The sequence below is a fragment of the Battus philenor genome, unplaced genomic scaffold (genome assembly GCF_028537555.1).
Source record: "Battus philenor isolate CCGP_79_NKW_IND1 unplaced genomic scaffold, ilBatPhil1.0.hap1 SCAF_18, whole genome shotgun sequence".
In the NCBI taxonomy this organism is placed as follows: domain Eukaryota; kingdom Metazoa; phylum Arthropoda; class Insecta; order Lepidoptera; family Papilionidae; genus Battus; species Battus philenor.
Genome location: NW_027181680.1, coordinates 261,525 through 287,129, shown reverse-complemented (window position 1 = coordinate 287,129; position 25,605 = coordinate 261,525). Strand labels below are relative to the sequence as shown.

Below are 25,605 nucleotides of genomic sequence, written 5' to 3'. Positions count from 1 at the left end.
ACCACCGTTAAATCACTCAACACGTGTTTCACCCCTCCACGGGGCATCTTCATATGTTACGCCGATTAGTGCCAAACACAGAGTGAGCTCACTCGGCGGTGCACTTTGTTGCACGACCACCACTGCATGTGCGGAAGTGGCTAAATATTGGACCTTTTCTTAATTAGGATGGACTTCCGCAAAATAACGCCTCATTCTATTAAATATTTTTTTCATTATTCTTGTCCTTTTATTTATTTATTGTATTTCCTATTACCTTCTTTCAAACCTCCAAAAGGTCTGGCATAGTCCTCTTTACTCACGAGGCGAGGTTCTCCTCCTCTATTCTCTCTATTGACCGAGACTGGTATTTACAGTCGGTGAGCTTCGGTTTAAAAAAGCATTATATGATTTCTTATTGATATAAAAGTATATATATATATCTAGTTACCAATAATTTGTGGTTTCAGAAAATTAAATAAACGTAATGATAATACAGTAAGAAAATTAAAAATACAGATTACTAAATATTAATGTTTATTATTGTTTACTATCTGTCCTTGCACACTGACTACTAGAATTTGTTAGCATTTTTCATTCTAATAGGAAGAAATAATAAACGTGACATCATTCAGAATGATTATTTCATACAGGATGATTGAAAATATATGTGAAGGCTTTAAAGTTTGATACTATACAGCTTGAGCCATACATTTACCCCATTAAATCTGCAATTAACCACTTCGTAAGTTCCGAATACCACGTTCTTCTAGTCCAGTGATTCCCAAAGTGATCTATATCGACCCCTGGGGGTCTATGACAACCTGCAAGGGGTCTACGTCAGCGAAAAAAATTTGGGGGTCCATGAAATGAAAATGGGGGTCCACAGACTGGACATCATTAGCAGAGGAGATTTAAGATTAACCCTTACAAAATTGACGCCAAATGTTGATAATTTATTATTAAAGCATCAGGTTCATCCTTCTCACTTAAAATATTGACTTTTTGCTTAAGTTATTTTATTTACAGTTTATTTAACGTTACGTATATTTTACATAACTGATACAACATTTTATTTTGAATAGTTTTAATTTTAATTCAATTGATAAATGTATAAATTAACATGTGTTTTTACTTTAAGTTTTTAACACTAAACTTCACTACAGATAGAAATTTACAGGAAATCAATATTAGGTAAGTAGGGGGTCTACCCAAAATGGCTAGGGGTCTACGACACAAAAAAGTTTGGGGAACTCTGTTCTAGTCCCTCAAAAATATATATAAATTAGTTTGGCCCAGTAACCTAAAATCAAGTCGAACATCACGCTGTTAACATCCTGTTTTTGCAGCAGTGTCATAATCAACGCTCGCGGACGGGAAATTCGCGCCATTTTTAATTACATTCTCTACTCGCACTTAAACATCTCAAGGATTTTAATACTGGCTCGAAAAGATACTTCAAAAATAGAAAATAATATATTTGAGAAGACATTAAAATCTTAGTTTTATATATACTTTATATATCTATTTCGACGCACGATCAAAATATATTTTTTAAATCGTTATGTCATTACTGAAGGTTGTATCTCTCTTGATACGACTTAATGAAACACATGACTGTTTTTTTATATCCTAACCTATGTGTTCTCATGGCAGTAATAATGAGTCCAGTTACTGACTTGACTTGATTAGTAGCTGGTACGTAATTTATCTAAGCGTTTTGGATTGACTACCTTCCTTGTGACCTTCTGTGATCGATGTGGCTTAGTTTAGGGTCACTGGTAACATAAGTTAAGCCGTTACGGTACACATAAAGATGGCCGCTTGCTTCTATCAAAAACAATGCACTAGATATTTCGAAAAAAAATATTAATCCTTTGCGGCCTAGTAGAGAAATTATTTATAAAAAAAAACTTATCTGAGAGTGATCACTACGTTTATTTATATTATTATATTTATAATATTAAACGATTTATAACCAAATTTGGTAAGGAATTGTTTTTTTTTCATTCAGTTTTCTATTTCGTACAATACAAAACTTTTAATAATAATAGAATTATAGCTTTATGAGCGCTTATATATTTTTGGGAAAACATACCAAAATGCTCTTTTTTATTTTGATTGATAAGTAATAATAATAATATTTGAAAACCAGAAAAAATTGATTAATCTACAACATGATAGAAATGAAAAAAGAGTATTGCTCTGACTGTTTTATTGATATTTAATGGAATCAGGCGTTACCTTGCAGAAGTCCATCCTAAGTAAGAAAATGACCAATATTTAGCCACTTCCGCAGATGCAGCGGTAGTCGTGCAGCAACAACAACTGCCACCGCCAAATCACTCAACACGTGTTTCACCACTCCACGAGGCATCTTCAGGAGTTATGTTACACTGATTAGTGACAAACACAAAGTCTTTGTTTGGCACTAATTGGTGTAACATAACTGTGTGATTCGCATGGTTTGCCGCATACGCATTTATCAGCGGGCTGGCGGGCGGTGCGCTTTGTTGCACGTCTGCTACTGCATGTGCGGAAGTGGCTAAATATTGGTCTTTTTCTTACTTAGGACGGACTTCCGCAAGGTAACACCTGATTCCATTAAATATACATTACGTTTGATAATAATAATTGCTAAGTTATTCTAGTAATAGTTATAAAATTAATTGTGAACGACGAGAGAAATCGACAGAAGAGGCTTATTTGAAGTGGCTAAAAATTAGTCCTTTTCTTGTTTTATTGATATTTTTTTTTCAAATAAAAACCTTCGTACCTCAACGAAAATATGATAAAAAGTTGCCGTATTGATTAAGTCGATCCGGAATTATCCGCTTTGTCATACATTTGGAATAGAAATATTCATATATCAATTAATATAGTTCTAGATCAACCAACATAATGTACATCGCCGTCTAAAAAAGTGATATCAACTGCCTTCCTAATCGCAATGACATTAGCGAGGGTCGAGCTTCGCAGTGCGCCGGAGCGACGCGAAAAAACTTCCCCGACAAGTAATGAAGTCGGCCGGGAAACTAATGGCGCTAATTCACACGGACCGAACGGAAACTGCGCAGGTTGCGGAATCGACACTCAGACATTTTGTAACCAGATCTTCGACCGTGTCTTTACCTCGTCAGGCCAATATTGTATACTAGTCAAATATATAGAGAATCGTATGTTCTTGTTCATGTAACAAATGATTTTTAATGGTGTGGCCCCAGGGGACAGTATTCTGTCGGACACATGGTGTCCGCCATGGCGTTCAACGTGTTAAATTACATTTCAAAAAACGAATCTATATCAAGTTGGTAGGAACACAGTTCAGTGTAACTTAAAGACATTACGTTAAGAAATAATTTATGTAAGTAAAATATAAACAGATATGAATGAGAAATATTTTGAAATGAGCTCTTCGAAACTTCTTTAAGAACGAGTTGCACTAAACAATAAACATTCCGGCGGGACTGCACCGGATGTCGTCTCCCAACAAAAGAGTCTGCGCCGGACCTCCCCGCTGCGGGTGCGGATGCACTCGCCGCTGATTTGTGACCTGCTGCTGTGTATAAATGTAAAAACAGTTTGAGCTACGACCGAGTAAAGCGCGTCCAACTTACTTTACTTTGAAATGCAGAGGAATTCTTTTAGAAACACGATACTTACTTATACACTAGCGATACTGCACTACTTTTAATGGAATCAGGCGTTACCTCGCGGAAGTCCATCCTAAGTAAGAAAAGGACCAATATTTAGCCACTTCCGCACATGCAGTGGTAATCGTGCAATGAAATGCACCGCCCGCCAGCCCGCTGACAAACACGCACGCGGCAAACAATGCGAATCACACAACCGCCACTACCAAATTACTCAACACGTGTTTCACCCCTCCACGGGGCATCTTCAGGAGTTATGTTACACCGATTAGTGCCAAACACAGAGTAACTGCAGATACTGCACTACTTCTTGGGACTATCGACAGTTTATATATTACTTATTTGTAAAAACATCACAAGACCACTCATCGCGGCAATCTTTAAAGGTATTTTATTCCTTGCAATAGGCGTCTTTCGGGTGAAAAAAAGAAGGAAAACATCACATGATGTCGTATGCGCCGCTTATATAGGATGATATCTCACAGGTGTAAAAGTTTTAAAATGACAGATGTATAGCTTTAATGGAATCACGCGTTACCTCGCGAAAGTCCATCCTAAGTAAAGATAATATATAGCTTATTTGCAGTCAATAAATGCAATGGTACACCCTATCCGCAAATCGATGTTTTCAGAAATAATAAATAAAGTACAAAAAAAAGCTATTTCAAATTTCGGATTACTTCATATTAAAATAAATTATAGTTCAGCACCTGTATCTAAGAGCAACGGTATTCCGGCGGTAGGTGATTCATTAGGGGTAGGGGACTTGCGATCGTAAGTCGCGGATTCGATTCCCGGGATACAATTTTATATAATTCACACTTTGTGCATGAATTATATAGGATCACCATTACTTAGAAACTAATTTCCAGAGGATGAGCAGCATTATACCAGACTATGATCGCCTACCTGCCTGCCAAGCGTGGCGATTATGGTACATATCCCCGTAGAAATCTTTGAGGAAGGCATATGCTTTGAATTGAACGTCTGTGGGAATATTTCCTAACCATTTTACCAGGTCAATAAATGTTTTTAGTTTCTTTTTCTCTCTTAATTTGTATAAAACGTCTGCTTATGATCACGGGTATTGCAAATTCTTTGAAACTTCACGAAAGACTTAATAAATACCCTATCAATGAAGCTAACAACTCGTCATCATAATTAACAAGTGTTTGTAGCGCGTATTAAAAATAGTTGAGTACCACTGGTTATGAGAGTATTCAAAGACGTATGAACTTTTATGAATAATGAAACGTAAATAATAAAAAAACTAAGTGTAGCCGAAATTCAAATCGTTAAATAAGCTGGACCCGTATCAGGAATAATGGCTTAGCTCGACGGGGGCCACTCGGCGCTGCCGGCAAGGCATCCACCGACAGCCTCTTGAAATACGACCACTTACCTGATTGGTCCGCTGAGTTATTCCGGGAGCAATGCTACGAACATTACGGCCGACCGCACCCTCTCACTTTGTACCCCAGTTAAAAGTATAATTTGGGAGGAACCTTTTGCCTCTTTTTAAGGAATTATGCGATTATCATAAGAGGTTGAAGAGGGACGCTGAATGTGCGGCGACGACGCTTAGCCCGGCTTTTAAATTATTTAAACGAATAAACCCGTACCCTGTTCTACCTGCTCCGAGATATATATGTAGTATAGCTATTGGTTCGATCATTAAGGGTATTTTAACTTTGAGTTTACAATTCTTTAACCATTACAATCCCTAACATAATAGCTGTCACATTTTTGAAATCTTTTTGATATTCTTGTTATATTTTTTTTTTGTGTTATATTATAAACAAAACCCGCCCGTATTTTTATATAATTTTATCAAATAAAGCCGTGGACGATTCCTGCCAGCTTTAAGTTGAAGGATGTCATAACCATCATCATTTCAGCCGTCCACTGTTGGACTTAGGCCTTCCACAAATATATCTAATAAGACTGATCGAAAGCTGCCTGTCTACGGCGTTTTCCAACGACAGTAACACGACTACCTGTCCACCTTGCAGGAGAACGTTTTACACTACGCTTGGCCGCTCCATGGTTTACACTCTAGAACCTTAAGGCTCCAGCGGCCACCTTTTTTGCGCACTATTTGATCCTTCATTGCTGATTTAATGTTGTGGCGACACCACGAACATAACTCTCTCTCCATTTATACTTGAACTCGTATTACGCGTTATGTACAAATGGTTTGCCATTAACTTTTCTCGTTGAAGAGGGTTTAAATTAAATATTTTTTATTAAAGAACACAACTGCAACAATTTGCAGATGTTGCGCGCGAAATTGTTTATGTACTGTACAAATCACTATATATTTTACAATTTATAAACATAGCGTGGATAATACATGTGTTTTAAGTGGAATTACTGCAATTATTCTCTTCGTGTTAATTACCGCGTAAACCTTTGCCGTAGTAACGTTTTGTATTGATATGTTACATACATTGAAGTTGTGAAATATAAACGTTTAATAAATATAGAGACCCGTGTGCTAGGCATATTCAAGAATGCAAGCGGGATCTGCAGTGCAGTTCGGTAAACTCTGAATATAATTAGCATTCCGCTCGGGATGTTATAATCCCGGGAGCATTTCCCCGCTGTCGGCGCTGCAGGTGCCTCGTAATTCCGGGATGTCGCGCTTAATGGACGCATCCGACAGCGGCGAATGCAGCGCAGTGAGTGACTCCTTTATTAGATGCGTTAAGTGTTCCTCGAGCAACATTTACTGAGCAGACCTGAGTTAAGTTGTTCAGTTAGCGCACACGATTTAACATAACAAAGTTCATAGTTTAACACAAAATGAAAAGAAACTTATAGGACGCGTTATATGAGATATCGACTCGTTTCCATTATGATTTTTTCCTTAATGTAGCGTCTCGGAAGAACGCGTAATGGCAACAGTCGAAGTAGACAGATGTCTTCGAGCTATATCCAAGTATGAGAGCATCACAAGTGGTGTATTTAAATCTGTGGCAACTCTCTCGCTTACGTAACATTCATCGTTCCCAAACGCGAAACTAAGCGTCCGAGGCGTCACTCCTTGTAGACACGCGACGCGCATTGGATGTCTCTCTGTTCGATTGTATCGTGGAGCTATGTAACATAATACAAGTCAACATCTACTATCCTAGTTTGATTGCACCGTAGCAAAAGATGATATCCCGTAAATGTAATAGATGTGGGTCTCTATTGTTTAAAGAACAGGTGCCGGAGTGTGTAAAGTTATTTAAAAAAACAGCCCTGTACCAGGCTGCACACGTATGTCAGACCAACAAGGCCTGTACCACGAATATAACCTTCTTATAAAGACCACGCATATCATAACTGAAAACCCGATCCTAGTTCACGGATCTGGGTTCCCGGGATGTAATATATAGGGAATACAATCCTATATAATTTATAATTTGTAGATTAAATACATAAGATTGCCACTGCTTAGGAACAATTTTATAGAATTGTGTGTTTTTTTTAAATTTTTACGTCTCCCCTATTTGATTTTTACATTTTTATATTAAACCCCACTTTCGAGTTGGCCTCTTATTAATCAAATGGTCCCTCTGTAGGGCGGAGGCGCAGGAGGCAGGAAGAAACAGTGTTTTAGAAGATAGAAGTGGCGTTCTCTGCGTACCGCAATATCACACTGCGATTCTCAACCTGTCTGCTAAGCAGAACTATCAAGGTATAGATATCTTTGGGACAGGTTTATGTCTTGCATTGGGCGTCTGTGGGGTGGAGTGACAAAATATATAAAGTCCATTGCACCATATCTGTAAAACGTATAAATAAACCAATGTGATGTTTATACCGTTGTTGTGAAGTTGCGAAAACTATGAGTTGACGTATTTAAATAAATAATTAAATAAGATTCATTCGCACCACATTGCGTTGAATTTGCTTCAAGTGATTACCAGTCGAATAAAGTCGACATCGTCGGATTTTAAATTATCTTTTAAATTTTCAGTTCAGTATTTCTTACTTTACATCTATTATCTTTTAATCATAAAATTTAATAAATTTGTGCCGAAATATAATAGAGTCGTCTAATTATGATTCAAGTTGATCAAGCTGTGAGGGAAGCGGGGGGGATGTTTGATAATTCAGTTAGTTCAAGACGGCAGGTGCTTAGCGTTCATACTGGAGACGAGATAAGTGACTGAATATTAAATTTACGATTAGTTACATTTGCTACGGATTCGAACCGGCGTGTCGTGCGGGCAACTCGCTCAGCCAGCGATTACCAATAACTGAATTGAAATATAAATACTAATAATACTTTACAATTGTAAGGTCAGTTATAAAATCGAATAAAAAACTGGACTATCTTTGTGGGCTGTTTTCAAATCAAGATACCTGAGGAACTCACAAAGCTTTGTTTTAAGTTATAGGATGACATTTTTTTTATGAGGCCTTCGCTGTTGAGACCTCTCCTTCCACCACTATTTTTTTGGAAACAGGGTTGTTTATTTCTTAACTTTTTTTTTATTTCGTCCTCGTCTTCTATAGTTCACAATATCTTTTTTCTTCCTTCTATCATTCCATAATTTCATCTTCCTTTCTCAATCATTCCATTCCTTTCATCCATCCTCAAACACTTCAGTTGTATTTTCTATTGCAGTATCACAGCTTTATTTAGTTTATTTATTTTTCTCATGTACGTCAATTTTACATTTTTTATTTTAATTTCAATAAATCTATCTTAATAAGCATGACATTACAGGTGAGGTCAATTTGATTTTTACTGGCCCAAAACGGGTTTGGGCTCTCGTACCTACTATCATATTGAAAACTGGGAATTTTTCATTATAAATATTTTATTCAGTATGTGATTGTTAAAAACGAACCGAGTACATTTATTGAAGGGACGATCTAGTTTTTAAAAGATTATCTGCGTTCAGGTTAAATATTGCATAAGTAAAATTAAGAAAATTACGCATAAAATTGAAAAATTAAAGAAAGGTTTAAGTTTTAAGACTTTGGGCCTTTGACAGTACGCTGTGAACTTCTCGCGTTTGACAAAATTCATTTATTTATTTCACATTTAATCAATAAATGAAACGATCGCTCTGAAGAACGTTATTTATTTTCTGTTGGAATATGACATACAAATAACACTTGACTGTATAGTCTGTCTGGAATGCTAGTACATTATTTAGTACAACCACATAGTGGCAAATTATTTCCGGAATACTTTTAAACTATATATGCTGGCATGTGTGTCTTTATATATGGAATAAATTTGCTACTTTAGAAGTAAGACGTAAGCGATTTATGTTTTAGTAATGAATAAATGTGGATGCTTAAAGGCAGCATACACCGGGATGCCTAAAGAGCAGTCGTGAATATATGTGCAATCCGATAGAGTAGGGCGGGCGGGGCAAGTTCTGCTGACGGCGCCGCGATCTGCGGGGGCGTGTGTACGGACAAATCGGCCTACTTGCGAAGCACACGACGTGCATTCATGGAATGGTTTCTTAATATTTGATCACCTAAGCGAGAAAATTCCTTTAGCTTCGTTTTATTTCAATACATTTCAAAACCACTAAGATAAACGCTTTCAAGAAGTTATTCAGTTGAACGAAATCGACTTCCGCTCCGTCTCAGAATTTTTCCGCCTTTAACTTATATAGTCGATTTTTCTCTTTCGAGCGCATAGTTTTGAATTTAGAAGTTATTTGTATAAAGTTCCACCGCATTGGCCTGTGCGGTAAACGTACCGCCAAAAACATTTCAATACACAGGATTATAAAACAATGTGGTTTTTTTTAATTGTGTATTAAAGTACGAGGATGGTTTTTGTGCATAAGACGAGTTTGTCTTCTTGTCATGCATGAATTTATATAAATCTATAACCAAGACAACAATGTAATGTAACAATGTAAAGAATAACCTTAATTTTACTGTACCGCGTGGTAGTTAAAATACGCGGCACGGGGGGTGATATTAGACTAACTGTCCCGTTCAGGTTAAAAAGCTGTCTACTCTACCACCATTGCTAAGCCCACTTATGTCCTACAGATAATAGCGTTGCTATATTGCCCACATCTGACATGTTGACAATACCGCGCGTACTACAGTTGTAATCATTGTGAATAAATAATAATAACACATACGTGTCACTATTTTTTATTGTCTGTTGTTTTTTATGTCATTAACACTCACCAACTTTACGAAGCCTGAAAAAAGATTTATATAAGCTCAGTCATTATTTAAAATGTCTATAGTGCCAGCCATGTGCATGTGGACATCGCCACTTTTCTTATATTCATTATTGTTGTAAATGTAGTCTAGTTTTTCATTTATAGGGAGGCAATATATTGTCATACACATTTTCTCTTAGTGATTCGTCAAAAGTTTTATGTCTAGCAACAATTCAAATTCAAAATATCTTTATTAAGTAGGCATTTACATGCCCTTGTTATCTTCAATTGCTTAAACATTACAAGCTGTAAGCTACCGCCGACTACGGACGCTGATCTGCTGACAGCCGGCCAGAAACTCAATAGTTGTTCTTTTAAATGAAATTGAATGATTTTTCATTAAGACAAGGGGCAACTCGAGCAAATCATGAACTGATGGCAGGGCTGCCGCCAGAAGTATAGGTAATTAAATTTTTATGGTTTTATTCTGGAATAGAATTCAATATTTTTCGAATGCACGAGAATATTATTTTTGCTGTCGGCGGGCCACCAGTATTCGACCGGCGGGCCGCCGTCTGTGCATCCACGATGTAAATGAATCAACAGACCAAGTTCCACACATTTCGATCAACTGAAACCGAATGCCGTGATATGATTTATTCAATAAAATACTTTTAATTTTAGATATATGATCAAGAAACGGTAGGAACGGGATATCTTGTGAAACTTTATTTTATATACATACACGCAGAACTAGGAAGCAAACTCATATGCTCTTATATGGCACGCTTTATAAATTTGGTCACCAGCAGAAGTAGAGTAGGTCCATGAAATTGTATGTATATACTATTTAGACAGATAGTCAGACATCAGTGTTTAAAACTATTTTAAGAATATAGTAAGAGTCATGATTAGGTTTTCAAAAATGTCAATTCGACAATTTGTATTTATTTGTAATTTTAATTACAAACTTACAGCAGAAAAGAAAAAAAAATTTGAATAAATGTCAATAATTGTGAAACTTATCTCAAAACATGTAATTATTTTGTACTTGTTTTCGAATTTTAACATAACGCCACGAATTAGAACCAGTAACAGGCATCCCGTAAACTGCGTCTTTGGCCGTTTGCTTATTGCAGTTTTGAATACATTAAATTTTCTCTGCGTAATAAAAGGTGTAGCGTAAGATTATTTTCTAAAGCCGACTCTATAAAAATGTCATAAATAAAGGCTCCCGAGCTCGCCGCGAAGCGTGGGGGAGGCGCTGTGCAGGTGGTACGGGACCGGAAGCTGCGCCCACTGCTGCATCGTGGGTAAGTGCACGTTTCCTATATTCCGTCGACATTGGTAACAAAAATCAAATACTATTTTCTTTATTTATACCCATTTCAATATATTCTAAAATAAGATTTATTTATTCTCTTTATATCAATATCGGTTTGTTATCCGTTTCAGAGATCCAAATTTTTATTCATTTTCCATTTTAGATAACTTTCAGCGATTACTTGTTTACGTTAACACGTTCACTGCGGCTTGAGGTCAGATTCAGCCTCATGGTAAACTTTGCACTGGTGCGGCGCGTAAAACTCGTGTTTTCTCTCTAGTGGGGCGGCTGTTTACACTCAACCGTATGAGGTATGACAAAGACAAATATAGCTTTCTTTATGTCTGCGAAGCATTGACTCAATATTGTAAAAAAATATTGATGAACATGAGGCAGAAAAGGCCTCAACCGCACTACTAGGAAGTTCAGCTTGAGGCTGATTCGACCTCAGCCGCACCAGCTGAAAGTTCTTCAAAATTGGGCCCCCAGTGAACGTGTTAAACAAATATAGAAGAGCGCAAATTGACACGAACTAGAATCGAATAGAGCTCCCCTATCACCATCACTTGAGTCATAGCACACCTGCAGGTGAACATAAGACTTCCTCTCAATGAAGCGGTCTGCATTTTGCGTCTTACAATCTCTCCTATAATATTTTTCAACTTAAAATCAAACTAAAATAAAACTTGAGAGGTTCCGATCTCTAAATGTTTCGCGATGTGCTATATATATACTCTTAAGTTATAAGTAATATTATTATAAGTCATTTATTTAAATAAAGTTCACATAGAGTTGGAAATCGCCGAGCGCAAACTAAAGACACTCTACTACATACGTACCAGTGTAACCTTGAAGTTTTCAAAATCAGTTTTATAAGCCCAAGACAGAAAAGCACAGAGTTAAGCTTTAGTTCGTTTGAAACGTATGTTGGAATTAATTCAATGTTTTGCCGCACGGGGCGCCTAATGACACTAAATATAGCGCTAACAACGACCTCACTACACCCCGCGCCGCAGGTCCATAACAACGGTGAGCTTGCACTGAAACTAAACACGCCACGCGAGTGCTTCGAGGCATTTACTATCTTATGCTTTTAGTACTAAGATCTAATACAGCTTGTAACTAATAGAGATCTTTTCTACACGAAGTAAGGCATTCTGTGCTGTAAAACCTCAGTGAATAGGCTTAATTTCGACAAGGTGAGTTTCCCGCGGTGAACCTAAATGCGAGCTGCATTTTCACTCAACCCTTGCGAAAAGATTACTAATGGTTTACGAAACAAATTTAGAAAAATACTATCTGTTCTGATCGACTTTATTTTGTCCGAAGTTATTATTGACCTGTCAAATACCAATAAAAAAATTAATGCGAAATGTATCCATGTGCCGTGGGATCATTTAATTTATTGGTCTGATGTCAAAATATATATAATAATTTTGTTATACACAAGCATCGGCAATACAGCTGTTAAAAGTACAAAAACGAACGCGCCAAGTTCAAAGCGAACAGTTAAACGCACAATACGATGTATAATGTTATTAAAAGTATTATAAAGTTCAATAAAACATTGGACTGTTTAAAAGATTATCCATATATTCATTTTTAACATATTCAAATCTACTTTCGAGAACCAGTAGTAGGGATAAAAGATATCCCAGGGCGACTGCAATGGCGCTGTACGCAGCGTGCAGCCTTCGCATGTCCGAAGCGAGTGCCGCTGCATTTTATGACGTTACAACGTCACTCAATGAAATCCCTCGCAGAACTAGCGCTATTCTACTTTTGTACGATTTGTAAGCGAGAAACAACCTTATCACGTAAATGTTTATAAAAAAAATTGCCGCTATTTATGTACAAATCATTGGCAATAAAGAAAATATATTCTACCCTGTGTGTCGGGAGTGGTTGACTATGATAATATGGAATAGAAGCGTTAATTATCTTTAACTACGCAGCAGGTGTCCGGACGTCACAGCAATAACTCAGATAAATATATATTAAGCTACTATATTAAACGCAAACATATTAGTTTGTAAATGGTGAAACAAAACATGAGTTTCTGGCTCGCTCTTACAAAGTTACTAACAGCAGAATCTGTAATTATTTAAACTTACATCGATGTACCTCATACATCGTGTCTATCCTGACTCCAAAATAAAAATGTCGCTTCTCTTACCTGAAACAAAACAAATTATAATTAGCATATATGAAATTTTCACTGACAACTTTTTACGTGATTTTGTAGAAGTTGAATGATAGAGTTCCTATTCTAAAAGCTGTTGTGTTAAGTGAACCTAATTAAGTCTCGCTTTTGCGTAAAAGGGACTATTTTAATAAGACGTTTCTAACTATTATACCTCAAAAGGCAATTTTTGTTGTCGCCCTTCTCCTTCGTGCCTAAGCCTCTTGTAACAGTTACTCTATGTAACCACGCTAATTTAGTCTCCATATATAACTATACATTTCTTTATATTTTATTTGTTATTATTGTATACAAACACTGTATTAGAAAGAGAACAATTATCATAAACTAAATACCATAACCGATAACGTTTATACAAAACTGACATGACTTTGAATTAATATATATATACATATACATATATATATATATACATTTATATACATATATATATATATATATAAACTTTTTAAAAAGGAACACAATATGTTAAAGATCTTAGTCGAGTGTCCAACGGTCCCAAAATTGATCATTAATTTCATCATTTAGAAACTCCTCATGAAACAACTTCGATAAATTATCTTTTATTAGAAAACTTGTTAGGAAATGAATTTTTTAATACTAATCTTAGATTAAATTGCTTTAGGAAGATGTTAGAACGGCGGGCATGCGTGAGGGGTAGGCGAATTTAAACCCAACGAACCTTAATAGAGTCCAAACAAAAACTGTCTGGTGATTTACATCAAAAGACGGTTTATAAAGACGTTTAATAACTCCGTAGTGAAAAACTATCTGTAATGTATTAAGTTCCGAAGTTGAGTGCTCGTATGGAAAAAGATCCGAAAGCACCGCGCTCGTCAGGTGGCGCCACGAGCGTCATTAGCAGACCGCACCACCGGCGGGCGGCGCCGCTTCCGGCAGGGCTGGGGCACCGCGGCCTCTCCACTTGTGTTTTTGTTTGCATCAACTCTTTCATATCGCATAAAACCAGGTTATATTTATTGTTTGGATTTTTTACATTTACATTTATGTTTTCAATAAACCATTTCCCTTTTAAACAAATAATGTAGACGATTCAGATTCCAACGAACCATTGAATGTTAAAGAATCGCACAACATATAAATATTTACAGTCGACAGGCAATTAATCAATCACTGAACCAGTGGAGCGCAGTGGGGAAATATGAAAAATTAAAAACTACACTCGAGTGCAATAATAGCGATCGTGTTAAAAAATTATTAATATTTCACTTTTTTCAATACATGGATTTCAATTTACTTTCATTCGTTCATTCATTCATGTCAGCCAATGGACGCCCACTACAAGGCATAGTCCTCCCCCAAACATCACCGCAATGACCGTTCTTCATCTTCACAAACAACGACTCCTCGTAACCTTCATCATGTTTTCCTCCTAATGGGCAGGCCTTGTGGTCGCTAATCGAGAAATATTCAACCCCAACTCCCATCGGTTACACAAGCGACGTTCCTCACCCACTGCCACTTTAAAACGGGCAATTCTTTGGGCAAAGTCAGTGACTTTGGATCTTCTGCGGTTCTCTTCATTCCCGACTCGATCTTACAACGATGCTCCAAATACCTCTATTTAATTTAATATTACTGATAAATATATGTATTTTTTACATGTACAGTAAATTATTATTGTACGCCTATTTGATAATAGTTAATCAGTGCAACTACAAGTTACCCAAAAGATGACAACAGCTACAAAAAGGAAGTAACCTATAAAAAAATTAAGTTTAAAAAGATATATTCCAACGAGTTCGAATTACATTGACATACCGTCTTAAATAGTTACCTTAATCCTTGTTGTACTCATGAAGAACATTTAAAATATGAACGAGAGGTTAATCCTCTTGGTTGAAAGCCAATCTACGTACAATTGAAAACATGGTACGGTTTTCGTCTCATAAACAAGACCCAATTAAAATACTTCAGATGCATCGTTGCTAAGTTTGTTCTCTAAATCTTCTGTACACTTATTTCTGTCTACCGCTGGTAAACGAATTCATTGGAAAATCGTATCAATGTCTAAGGCACGAAGAAAGGACTTCACGTGAGCTGGTTGCTGTCTGAGTACATTTGCATATTTTTGTATAGACAGTTAACATTGTGAGATAGTTAACATGTGTTTCTCCAACTATACATCGGTTGATATCAAGTCACTGCTGAAGACGCTACTCAAGTTTATCTACACTTATTTAACCGTTTAGTAATGTCACCAAACTGTGGCACAATTATCTCGACATTACCTTACAGCATCATGAATTCTGGCATAAGGCATCCACTGCTCCCTTTTAGATTTACAATAGAACTGGTTGGGAACTGCAACTAGAGGCTTTGGACAACCTTAACAAGGTTATTTGTCCTCTAAGTTGGCGATATCTGCGGTTGCCAGACCATGGTTTCCACTTCAAAACCCAATGGTCATCTTTTTTTTGCGCTATTTGTCATTCAAAATGCTTAATAATATTTAGCTGCAAGTTCTTGCATATTGTCTCTCAATTCTTGCTTGTCAAAATAGAGCAATTATTTGTGCATTTAATATTGATACAAAGTATCTACAAAAAACCGTAATATTTTCGACTAGTGAAGTAATTTATGCATCTCGTAGTTAATATGGAAATCTGTATTTGAGCGGATTTTCTATAGCTAGTGGAATTTTATCATTACCTTTGTGATACTATAATCATGAATAAAAATAATTCTGAATTTAAAAGAGTTCAAAAACAAACGGCTCATGCAAATTATAGTATTGCAACCATTGCAATGCACTCAAGTGTATTAAAAAAAGAAGTTACATTTATTTCAAAGAAACAAAATAAATACAATTATTTATATTGTTATGACTTATTCAATTCTAACATTACCTAGAAATTTGCTAGAAATTGCCATTTTTAATTTAATAATTAATATATATAATTTTCTTTGAATTCCGTAATAAGAAGTAATCACTTGTATGCGTCATGAGATAAATGAAAATACCCATTTTGGCAGAAACTAGAATTAGGCTGAATTACTGTTTCTTCTTTCAACTTAAAGCTATGATGAATACATAGGCATTTTGATCACGATAAAGTCAGTGGAATGTTTTCTTGTGGTCACTTTAACAAGTGTTTACAGTGCAGCAGTCGGAGCAAATGTTTTAATAAGACGTGTCAGTACTTAAAAAAAAAATTTATAGTGAAGGTTTTAACGGTTTTTGGAGGTTTGTTGTAAGCAGGTGTCTGTAGTAGAGTTGGTACTTTAATGTAGTCGATTCGGGAATAGAACCGGCGCCCGCGCGGTCGACAGCCGGGCGCTGCAACGAGTGTCGAATTGCATATGGAAACAATGTTAATACACATATTGGGAAATTAGATTAATGTGCAATGGAATTTTTCACGCAAGTTTAAGCCGAGTGCGCGTCGCCCGTTTGGACTTATCGGATTTTTTAATAAGTGAATTGATTCACAACGCCTATCAACGCGTTACCAGAGAGCCGGTTAAATAGTGCCCGGGCCGGCTGGACTGCCATCTTCAGTGGGCGACGCTCACTGGGTCGAAGACTGTACGCCGGATCCCAGGAACCATGTGGAGCATCAAGGCGCTTCTGCTGAGCTGCTGCCTGGCCGCGGCCTTCGCCGAACCCGAAGGTAAGCACTTTATTTGACTCTGATTTACTTTTGAACCTTTTTTATTGTAACAATATATGACTCGACACACTTCGTATTGTCAAACGATATTAAAGTAAAAATAAATAAAAACCTTACTTATGATTTAATACTTCATTTAATGCATCGATATTGTTACTTGTAAATATTCATTTTTTATTTCACGTACTACATGACTTAAATACGTATATATTTTCGTTGTAAAGTTTTATAGTTTAAGATATATATTTAGTTTGGTTATATTCTAACACAACATTTTTTTTTGAAAAATGTTTTGTTAGATAAAGAAAAGCCTTGCATTAATAAGAACCTTTCCGTGTCATATCAAAATTATTGCAAAAGATCGGCCGAAATACTCAAGACTTTCGAGTTTTAGTTAGTTTTCGGAGAATTATTTTTTTATTTATGAAGATTTTTTACTAACGTTACATCTCGTTATATAAATATTTAAAACATAAATATGCTCTGAGATGATTGAAAACTTAATTAAAGACTCGTTGTAATATTTATACGTAGAATTGTGGAAAGCCTGTTTCTGCTCAAAGAAGTTGTCCTGTTTGAATAATCTTTCCCTGATGATCAGTACAAAGGCTAAAAACTTTAACAGGTCGCAGCGCCATCTGGTGCAGATTTACGACAATTGTATAGCATTTAAACCTTCTCTGTAAAAATGTACTTACGAATTTTAAGCATACGCAATTCTAAAATTTTATAATTTCGAACTTTTATTTTATTATGCTATTTTTATGTTATATAACTGTTTTAATTATCAGTTCATTTGAATAAACATTTAAATTCATTTCAATATTAAAAGAGAAGCATGCGCGTGATTAAAGCGCGGAAATGAATTGAAATGTTAATATTTCTTTTCTATATAAGCAACGTCATATTTTGATTCTGATTTTATTGTGATAATTATTAAGATAAATAAAAAGGTTAGAAAAACAACTCAGAGGTTAAACCTTTTATACCGCAGTTATGAAAATTGAAAAAAAAATCCTTAGTTCCCGACGCTTTAGTCGATTGTTTCGCAAGTGAAATATAAATATATAAGTTCTTCAATAATATGTTCCTGTTCGTACGCAGCGGTCGATGATCGTTTCGCTGAAGCGGACGCGAGCGCCTTCGCCCATGCGCAGTCGCAGGTGGTCGGACCCGGAGATGTGATCTACAACCCTGCGCCTGTCGGTAAGTTCTTCTGGATCCATGGTATCAGTAGGTTTAATGATATCACTATTGAATAATGATGTACTTTATCTCACAAGAAAATCGTCAATGGATTCTATGCTAATGCATTTCATATCAGATATTTTTAACAAATGATGCCTGTTATAAGTGGATCAGATAGGTCTTTACTGTAACAAAACCTAAGTGCTCCTGCAGCCTCGGCGCAAAAAAGCTTTTGGTTTCTAGTGGTCTCTTCATTTATGAATATCATGTCGATTCAGATATACCTTGATGGAATCAACAATAATTTAGCGACCTAAAACAGTATATTATCAAATAGCAGCCGACATAAGTTATTATTCAAGAAGGATCATTAACATTGAATATTTTTGTGCGTAATTAGATAGCTTCAGTGAACGCTGAATACTTACAATTTTGTCCTATTTGTACATCATTTTTTTATTTAATTGGATGTCTAAAATGGCTGTTAAAGCAAGTTGTAAGCAGAGTGTGCGTTTTGTAAATTTTGTTTCAATGGCCCCTCTCTATCTGGGTACCTCTCTGTCTGATTTTGGGATAGAGCATTTAGATTGTCTTTTCTTTTTTTAAATTCTTTATATTTACAGGGGAGCAGCGATGCACCCAGGAGGGAGACATGTACTACGTCCGCGCTGCCGACGACTGCTACATCTGCGGCTGCTTCACCTACTACGGCGGACTATATCCCAAGTGCGCCCGATGCAGCAACTGTCCCGCGCCAGGTATGTACCCGGAAAGAAAACACTGACGGGACAGCACTGTAACTTATTATAGAACTTACCCCTTATAAATTACTCTCTAATTAAAAAATATAGTCATCTGAAGTTTAAGGCTTAAGTTAGGAAATAATTTAAGAAGAGACCAGAATAACTTGGCTTGGTAAACACTGCGACATGCAAAAATGTAAACCAAAATATCGCAAATATTAAACGTTAATATAAAACAAAGGCACGGGCGCTAATGTCTGTGGAATATAATCCCTAGTAATAATAAAAACTCGTCTACAGTTACAAACAATTCTTAGGAACGAATCAATAAAACAAGACAAAGTAACACAAACACGCAAATCTTGTCCGCTTGGTGCACCGATGGCAGAAGACTTGGTATTACTTGATAATATGTATTTACATACAAAAAAAAAATGTTTGCACTTAAAACACATCCTTTAAATTTATATTTAAGCCACTATTCTGTTCGATCTTACATTTCAATAATATTTATAAGAAAACCGAATCTGTCTGTTCGTGTCATAATTTAAAAATGATTACCTGTATACATTTTTCAATTGACTAAAGCTTTGAAAATTAATATATAAATATTCCTTTTACAGCGCCGATCATATCACCTACCCCAGGTAACACAAATTCACATAACACAATTCATATAACACTCGACTAAAGCGGTTTGCGCTTTTTAGTTGCCTTTCAATTGTAATTAATTGCATTTCAACGCATGGGAATAGCAAGTTCGTAGTTAGTTCAGCGGCTTCGGCCGCGGCCGCGCCCGCTAACGAAGTTGGCGGTGGATCTGCGGCGATCTGAAGTTAAATCAAATATTGCATTTCACCTCCCTTACATTGGCTTCAATGTACCATCGGACGTGTGGTCACAGAGTAAAATCGATAAATCCAAAAAGTTATTTCTTTCACACTACAACTTTAAATTTAATACACGTCACGTAAACCGTACAAAACATACCTCGATGACAAGCACTAGAATGTTGGCAACACTGACATAAGATGTTTATTTCTTGCATTATAACATCGTAATGAAGTAGCGATAATAAATAGAATAAACAACCCCGCTGCGCATGCGATGTCGGTGACAGGAGGGGAAGGGAGCGCTGTTGGAGAATCATCGCACCTTACTCTCTATACTTGCGTTCACCCCGTCACCCATATTCTCTAGCATACCGTAAAACCTAACAAACGGTTAAGACCAGGACTCTGCAGAAATGTTTTATGTACAGATGAGTAGAAATGTTACGTTACAACTAAAATGTCCTGCTGATAAATATAAATCACTGTTTTATTTCAGGTCCGCTATTCATCGACGGACCGTGGGGTCCACCAAGACCGCTCCCTATTCATGACAATATCGGGCCCATTCCGCAACCTATCAACCCGATATGTGAGTACAAAGCTATCATATGCACTTATTCAAAACAACCTCTTACAATACCTTAACAAATAAACTAACCTTAGTAAGAACGTCCAAAACCAATTTGACAGTTAACTGATACAGTTATCAGTAAGAAAAGGACCAATATTTAGCCATTTCCGTACATGCAGTGGTAGTCGTGCAATGAAATGCACCGCCCCCCAGCCCGCTGATAAATGCGTATACGGCAAACAATGCAAATCACACAACCGCCACCGCCAAACCACTCGATAAATGCGTATGCGGCAAACAATGCGACGACGGTGCATTTTATTGCACGACTACCACTGCATGGGCGGAAGTGGCTATATATTGGTCCTTTTCTTACTTAGGATGGACGTCCGCGAGTTAACGCCCGATTCCATAAACTAAGATACAGTTATCTTACTAAAACTTACTTAACTTATATCAAGCTAAGCTTTCTTATAATGACATCCTTCGACTCAAAACAAAACTGGAAGAGATTCAAATATCCCTCAATCTTGTATCAGCCCACAACTAACATAGCTATCCCCTGTTTAATCTACAAGAAGGCTTTAAAAGGAGTTCACCTTAATAGAAACAGAACAGATATTTCCCTTCAGTGATTTACTTCAACTTAAAATAAGGATTGAAATGCCCGAAAAGAGCCCACTGCAAATTATTTTTATGTGATTGTACACGGTTGTGTTCAAATAAGCAAACTTAATCGAGTTTATATAAAGGAATAACGAATAAACATATATTTATTTCTAAGCTAACATCTAAGTATATAAAGCCTTACCGCATGTCTCGCCTGTTCGCGGCTGTGACAACAATAAGCATTTGCTTATAATATGCGGTTTATATACAGCAAAACAAATTTGTTCCGATTTAGGACGACCACTGTGACTAAACCTTAACAATTTCATATAACAATACTATAAAAGTAACTTATTTAAAATGGCCAATACTATTATTATTCGCGCCCATAACATAGATATTATGACATAAGATTTATTATAATATCGACATAAATAAGTATATTATCTAATGTACACCTTCAATAGTCATAATAAAATTCATCATTGAATATCTTGGTGGTCTTGAAGATAATTGTACGCTAGAGAGAAAATGATGCTTAAAAGGCATTACAAGTCCCTGCAAAGAGATTAATTTTCAACAATCAAAAACGTCTGTGTTCGAATACATAAATTTACAAGTTGATGAATTAGATGTTAAATTATGTTGAGAGATTTCATTAAAATTGTCTATTATATTAAAGGATGTCATACGGCTTCATTTTATTCCGGTGTCAATTAAATTTGAGTGTTCTGGGGTTCTCACGACGCATAAAATATTTAAAACTCTTCAAATAATTGTGCGACCCGCAGGCCCACCGCCGATAGTGATCCCCGGACCGCCGCGCCCCTACCCGGTGCCCGTGCCGGTGCCTGGGAAGCGCGTGATCGTGCCGGTGCCGGTGCCCGTGCCGTCTCCGCCCGAGAAGATCTACATCCGCGGCCCGTCCGTGCCCGTGCCGGTGCCCTACGAGAAGAAGGTCCCCATCCCGTATCCGGTTAACCGTCCGTACCCTGTTCCTTCGCCGCCACAAATCGTGAAAGTTCCATACCCCGTACCAGAGTTGATCCCAGGTCCTGAGAGGAAGATTCCAGTGCCTGTTCCGGTCCCGTCCCCGCCGGTGCCTTACCCCGTGCCCGTGCCCGGCCCCGTGCGCGACGTGCCTGTGCCTGTACCAGTACCCTCACCGCCTGTACCTGTGCCCTACCCCGTTAACCGCTACATCACCATCCCCGGCAAAGATCGACTCGTGCCCGTTCCAGTCCCCATTCATGGTATGTACAATGAAGTGATCCCAAAATAATGCATACCGATAAATGTTATCATATTTTTATTCTAAAATTTATTAAATTTGTGTCGAAAATAGTCATTGACGCTACAAACGTAGAAGTGATGATGTTTGATAATTCGGTTAGTCCAAGAGGCAGGTGCTCGCTGTTCTTTTTTTATATGAATGACTCAAAATTTAATTTACAATTAGTTAAATTTACCTCGCACTTGGCCTTTTTGTTCAACCGAAAATCAGGAAATAGGATACGTATTTTCCGACAACGTCGTCGGGACACGATCTCCCTAAATATTTTAGTGAAAATATTTGTGTAAATGATCACGAGATGTTTGAAACCTCTCAGATGTTTGAAACTGAAATAGTTTTGAAAGACTTCATTAAAGAAGAACACAATTTGATCAAGTTTCAGTCCAACTGAGCGCATTTGACTTTCTTCCCGAAACGTACACAAGTGATCACTACAAGCGATCTGAAGTTGAAAAGTACACGAATGTAAATATTAACAACAAAATCTTCGTTCCTAGGCTTCTGAACTTCTATAATATACATAAATTTATTTTAAATATTAGCCCAAAACAGTATTTTTTGTAAACAGTCCTAATATCTATTTTTCAGACACCAAAATTTATCCCGTACCAGTCATCATCTACGTAGGTGAGTATTTGAAAAATTACAGAAATACCAAGCACATTTATTTCTGATAAAAATGACAAGAAATGTCATCTAAATCTACCCATGCTTTCGGCGCCGTGTGAGGCTGTTCAGGCGGGTAATATGACTTAACATGAAAACCAACAACTGAGGTGATATTGACAGAATTTTAAATTCTAAGTTATTGGATATCCAAGTATTGGATCTGTTACGAAAGATTACCGAGAATTCAAAAAAACGTTAAGTTAAATCAGAGTAATCGTGTAAATATAATTGAACAATAAATAATAAATTATCGTCGGAAACAAAGCATGGAGAACGTAATTTATATAATCGATTCGAATTACCGCTCCAATAGCTCTCGCGCTGCCTGATCACTTCAAACAAATAATTTGCGTATCTTGATTTAACCCTGCCAATGCTCTAACATTCAATGTGTTACAATTTTTTGTATCTTTTTATATATGTTCAGAATTATTGAGCCAAAAGACATCCACTGCTAGTTATAGGCCTCTACACAGACTAACAATAGGATCACCATGATCATCTGTTCACCTCATGAGTGGTCCTAAGCTTGGGCTGCTGATCCTCAGTCTCCACTAAACGTTAACCTTAAGCGCCCAACTGCCAACTTGTTTGCGCGCTATTTGGCCTGCTCACTGCTACTGCAAATCGGACAGCTAAACTTCAAATACAGACAGCTGTGTCTGGCTCGAGTTCTGATCGAAATGATAGATGAAGACCGATACAACTTGATATTTTAGCTTTTGTGCCTATAAAGATGGTAAAGGCATAAATTTAACCTAAATTTCTCAAAGTATTTCCTGCGCCAAAAAGTCTCGTGGTGTAATTTCAGTAAAAGAAGATAATTATTTAAACTTCTAGACTTCATTTTATCTGTATCCAATAATTAACAAATGTTTCGCTTTTACTTAGCACCGCTGTGCAGAGGCAAGAGACCTTTGGTACCGTTCCGGCTGCCGGGCGGCGGGTGCAGGATACACGTGTGCAAGATCAAATACAACTACGTGTACATCGAGACCTCCATCGACCCGCTTTGCGGTGAGTGCAGAACATTGGCAGCATCGCTACCAAGCCAATGCTATCGTGAAATGCTACAATATTTGAATCGATCTTCTTAAATTTCAGCACAACCCGTGATCGCACCGAGCCCTTACCCCATAATCCGTAAGTTTGTTAAATTAACTCATGTTTGGTTTATTCACCTCACACGTTCGATTCCAAACCTTTGTTTTCGAATTTGCAGCGGGATCATCATCGGCCAACGCAATCGCTAACGCCAACGCGAACTCGGGCGGCTGGGGCGGCTGGAGCGGTGCCAACGCCAACGCGCAGGCCAACGCGATCGCCAACGGAGGCATCGGAGGCATCGGAGGCATCGGAGGCATTGGTGGCTACGGAGGCGTCTCACAAGCTCAAGCTGACGCCGTAGCAAACGCCGCGAGCGGAGGCTACGGCGGCTGGGGCGGCGCCAACGCTGAAGCCCTCGCCAACGCGGCCGCCGGCGGCTACGGAGGCTATGGCGGTCTATCAAGCGCCGACGCCAGCGCAGCAGCACAAGCGCTAAGCGGAGGATACGGAGGCTATGGTGGAGTCGCAAATGCTGAGGCGAACGCTGCAGCACAAGCGCTCACGGGAGGATATGGAGGCTACGGCGGAATTGCAAATGCAGACGCGAGCGCTGCAGCGCAAGCGCTTACCGGAGGATACGGAGGCTACGGCGGGATGGCAAACGCTGATGCGAGCGCCGCCGCGCAAGCTCTCACCGGAGGATACGGAGGCTACGGTGGAGCCAGCGCTGACGCCAACGCCATAGCCAACGCTATGACAGGGGGTTACGGGGGCATCTCGAGCGCGGACGCTAGCGCTGCTGCTAACGCGGCGTCGGGGGGCTACGGAGGTTATGGAGGGCTGTCAAGCGCAGATGCAAGCGCCGCCGCTAACGCATTAAGCGGCGGATACGGCGGATATGGCGGCTACGGTGGCTCCAGCGCCGACGCCAACGCGGCGGCCAACGCCGTCACCGGCGGGCTCGGCGGCTGGTCCAGCGCTGATGCCAACGCGGCGGCCAACGCCGTCTCCGGTGGGCTCGGCGGTTGGTCCAGCGCTGATGCCAACGCGGCAGCCAATGCCGTCTCTGGTGGGCTCGGCGGCTGGTCCAGCGCTGATGCCAACGCAGCGGCCAACGCCGGCGGCTACGGCGGCTGGGGCGGCTGGGGCGGAGCCGACGCACAGGCGCAGGCCCTTGCACAAGCCACAAGCTTCAAGAGCGGAGAGGGCAAAAGGAAGAAGAGAGACGTCAGCGCCCGCACCTCCGCCTAGAAGCATCTGCGAGGTATCCTACTCCCTCTGCACGTAAATTTCGTATAAGAAAAGAAAAATACCAACAAATTGTCCTTTGTTACAGATCGACGGTCTTTCAAATGATCTCCCTACGAGAAAACGGCGAGCCTCCTGGATTCGTTAGCATTAGTTAAATTCGGCAGAGCAAACTGACAAACACGCTTCGTACATTTAAAAATAAATTTAGTGGGACTGACAAATGACAGTGTTTTATTTAAAAGAAAAACATTAGCGACCTCCCGATGCCCAACGAGCTGCGTGCTTGTGGAATAATTAAATCATTCGGTATTTACGCAAATCACCGCGACACCCGCGGCCAATACTTGTGACGGAACGAACCGGCCGCACGCGGAGCGAATCGACTGAGATTTGAAACTATAATATATCACGAATTACCAATAAATCAATATCACCGGATTTGCACGGAGGGCTAATCGCGTGT

General features: G+C 38.3%; 2 protein-coding genes across 3 annotated transcripts in view; one reads left to right on the top strand and one right to left on the bottom strand.

Moving 5' to 3' along the window:
- LOC137920437 (dystrophin, isoforms A/C/F/G/H-like) overlaps nt 1-25,605 on the bottom strand; it is a 508,054-nt gene that overhangs the window by 258,927 nt on the left and 223,522 nt on the right.
- On the top strand, nt 16,803-25,363 carry LOC137920256 (uncharacterized). 2 transcript variants are annotated; one of them, XM_068763537.1, is made up of 11 exons: nt 16,803-16,937; nt 18,042-18,143; nt 18,749-18,883; nt 19,492-19,515; nt 20,198-20,290; nt 21,673-22,134; nt 22,764-22,802; nt 23,736-23,861; nt 23,949-23,987; nt 24,067-25,155; nt 25,228-25,363. In XM_068763537.1, exons 1-10 carry the CDS (start codon nt 16,874-16,876, stop codon nt 25,140-25,142), a joined length of 2,160 nt encoding a protein of 719 aa, XP_068619638.1. In that variant the 5' UTR covers nt 16,803-16,873; the 3' UTR covers nt 25,143-25,155; nt 25,228-25,363. The 2 variants fall into 2 exon arrangements, with proteins under 2 accessions (XP_068619638.1, XP_068619639.1); XM_068763538.1 differs by lacking the exon at nt 19,492-19,515 and having other exon boundaries at nt 16,804-16,937.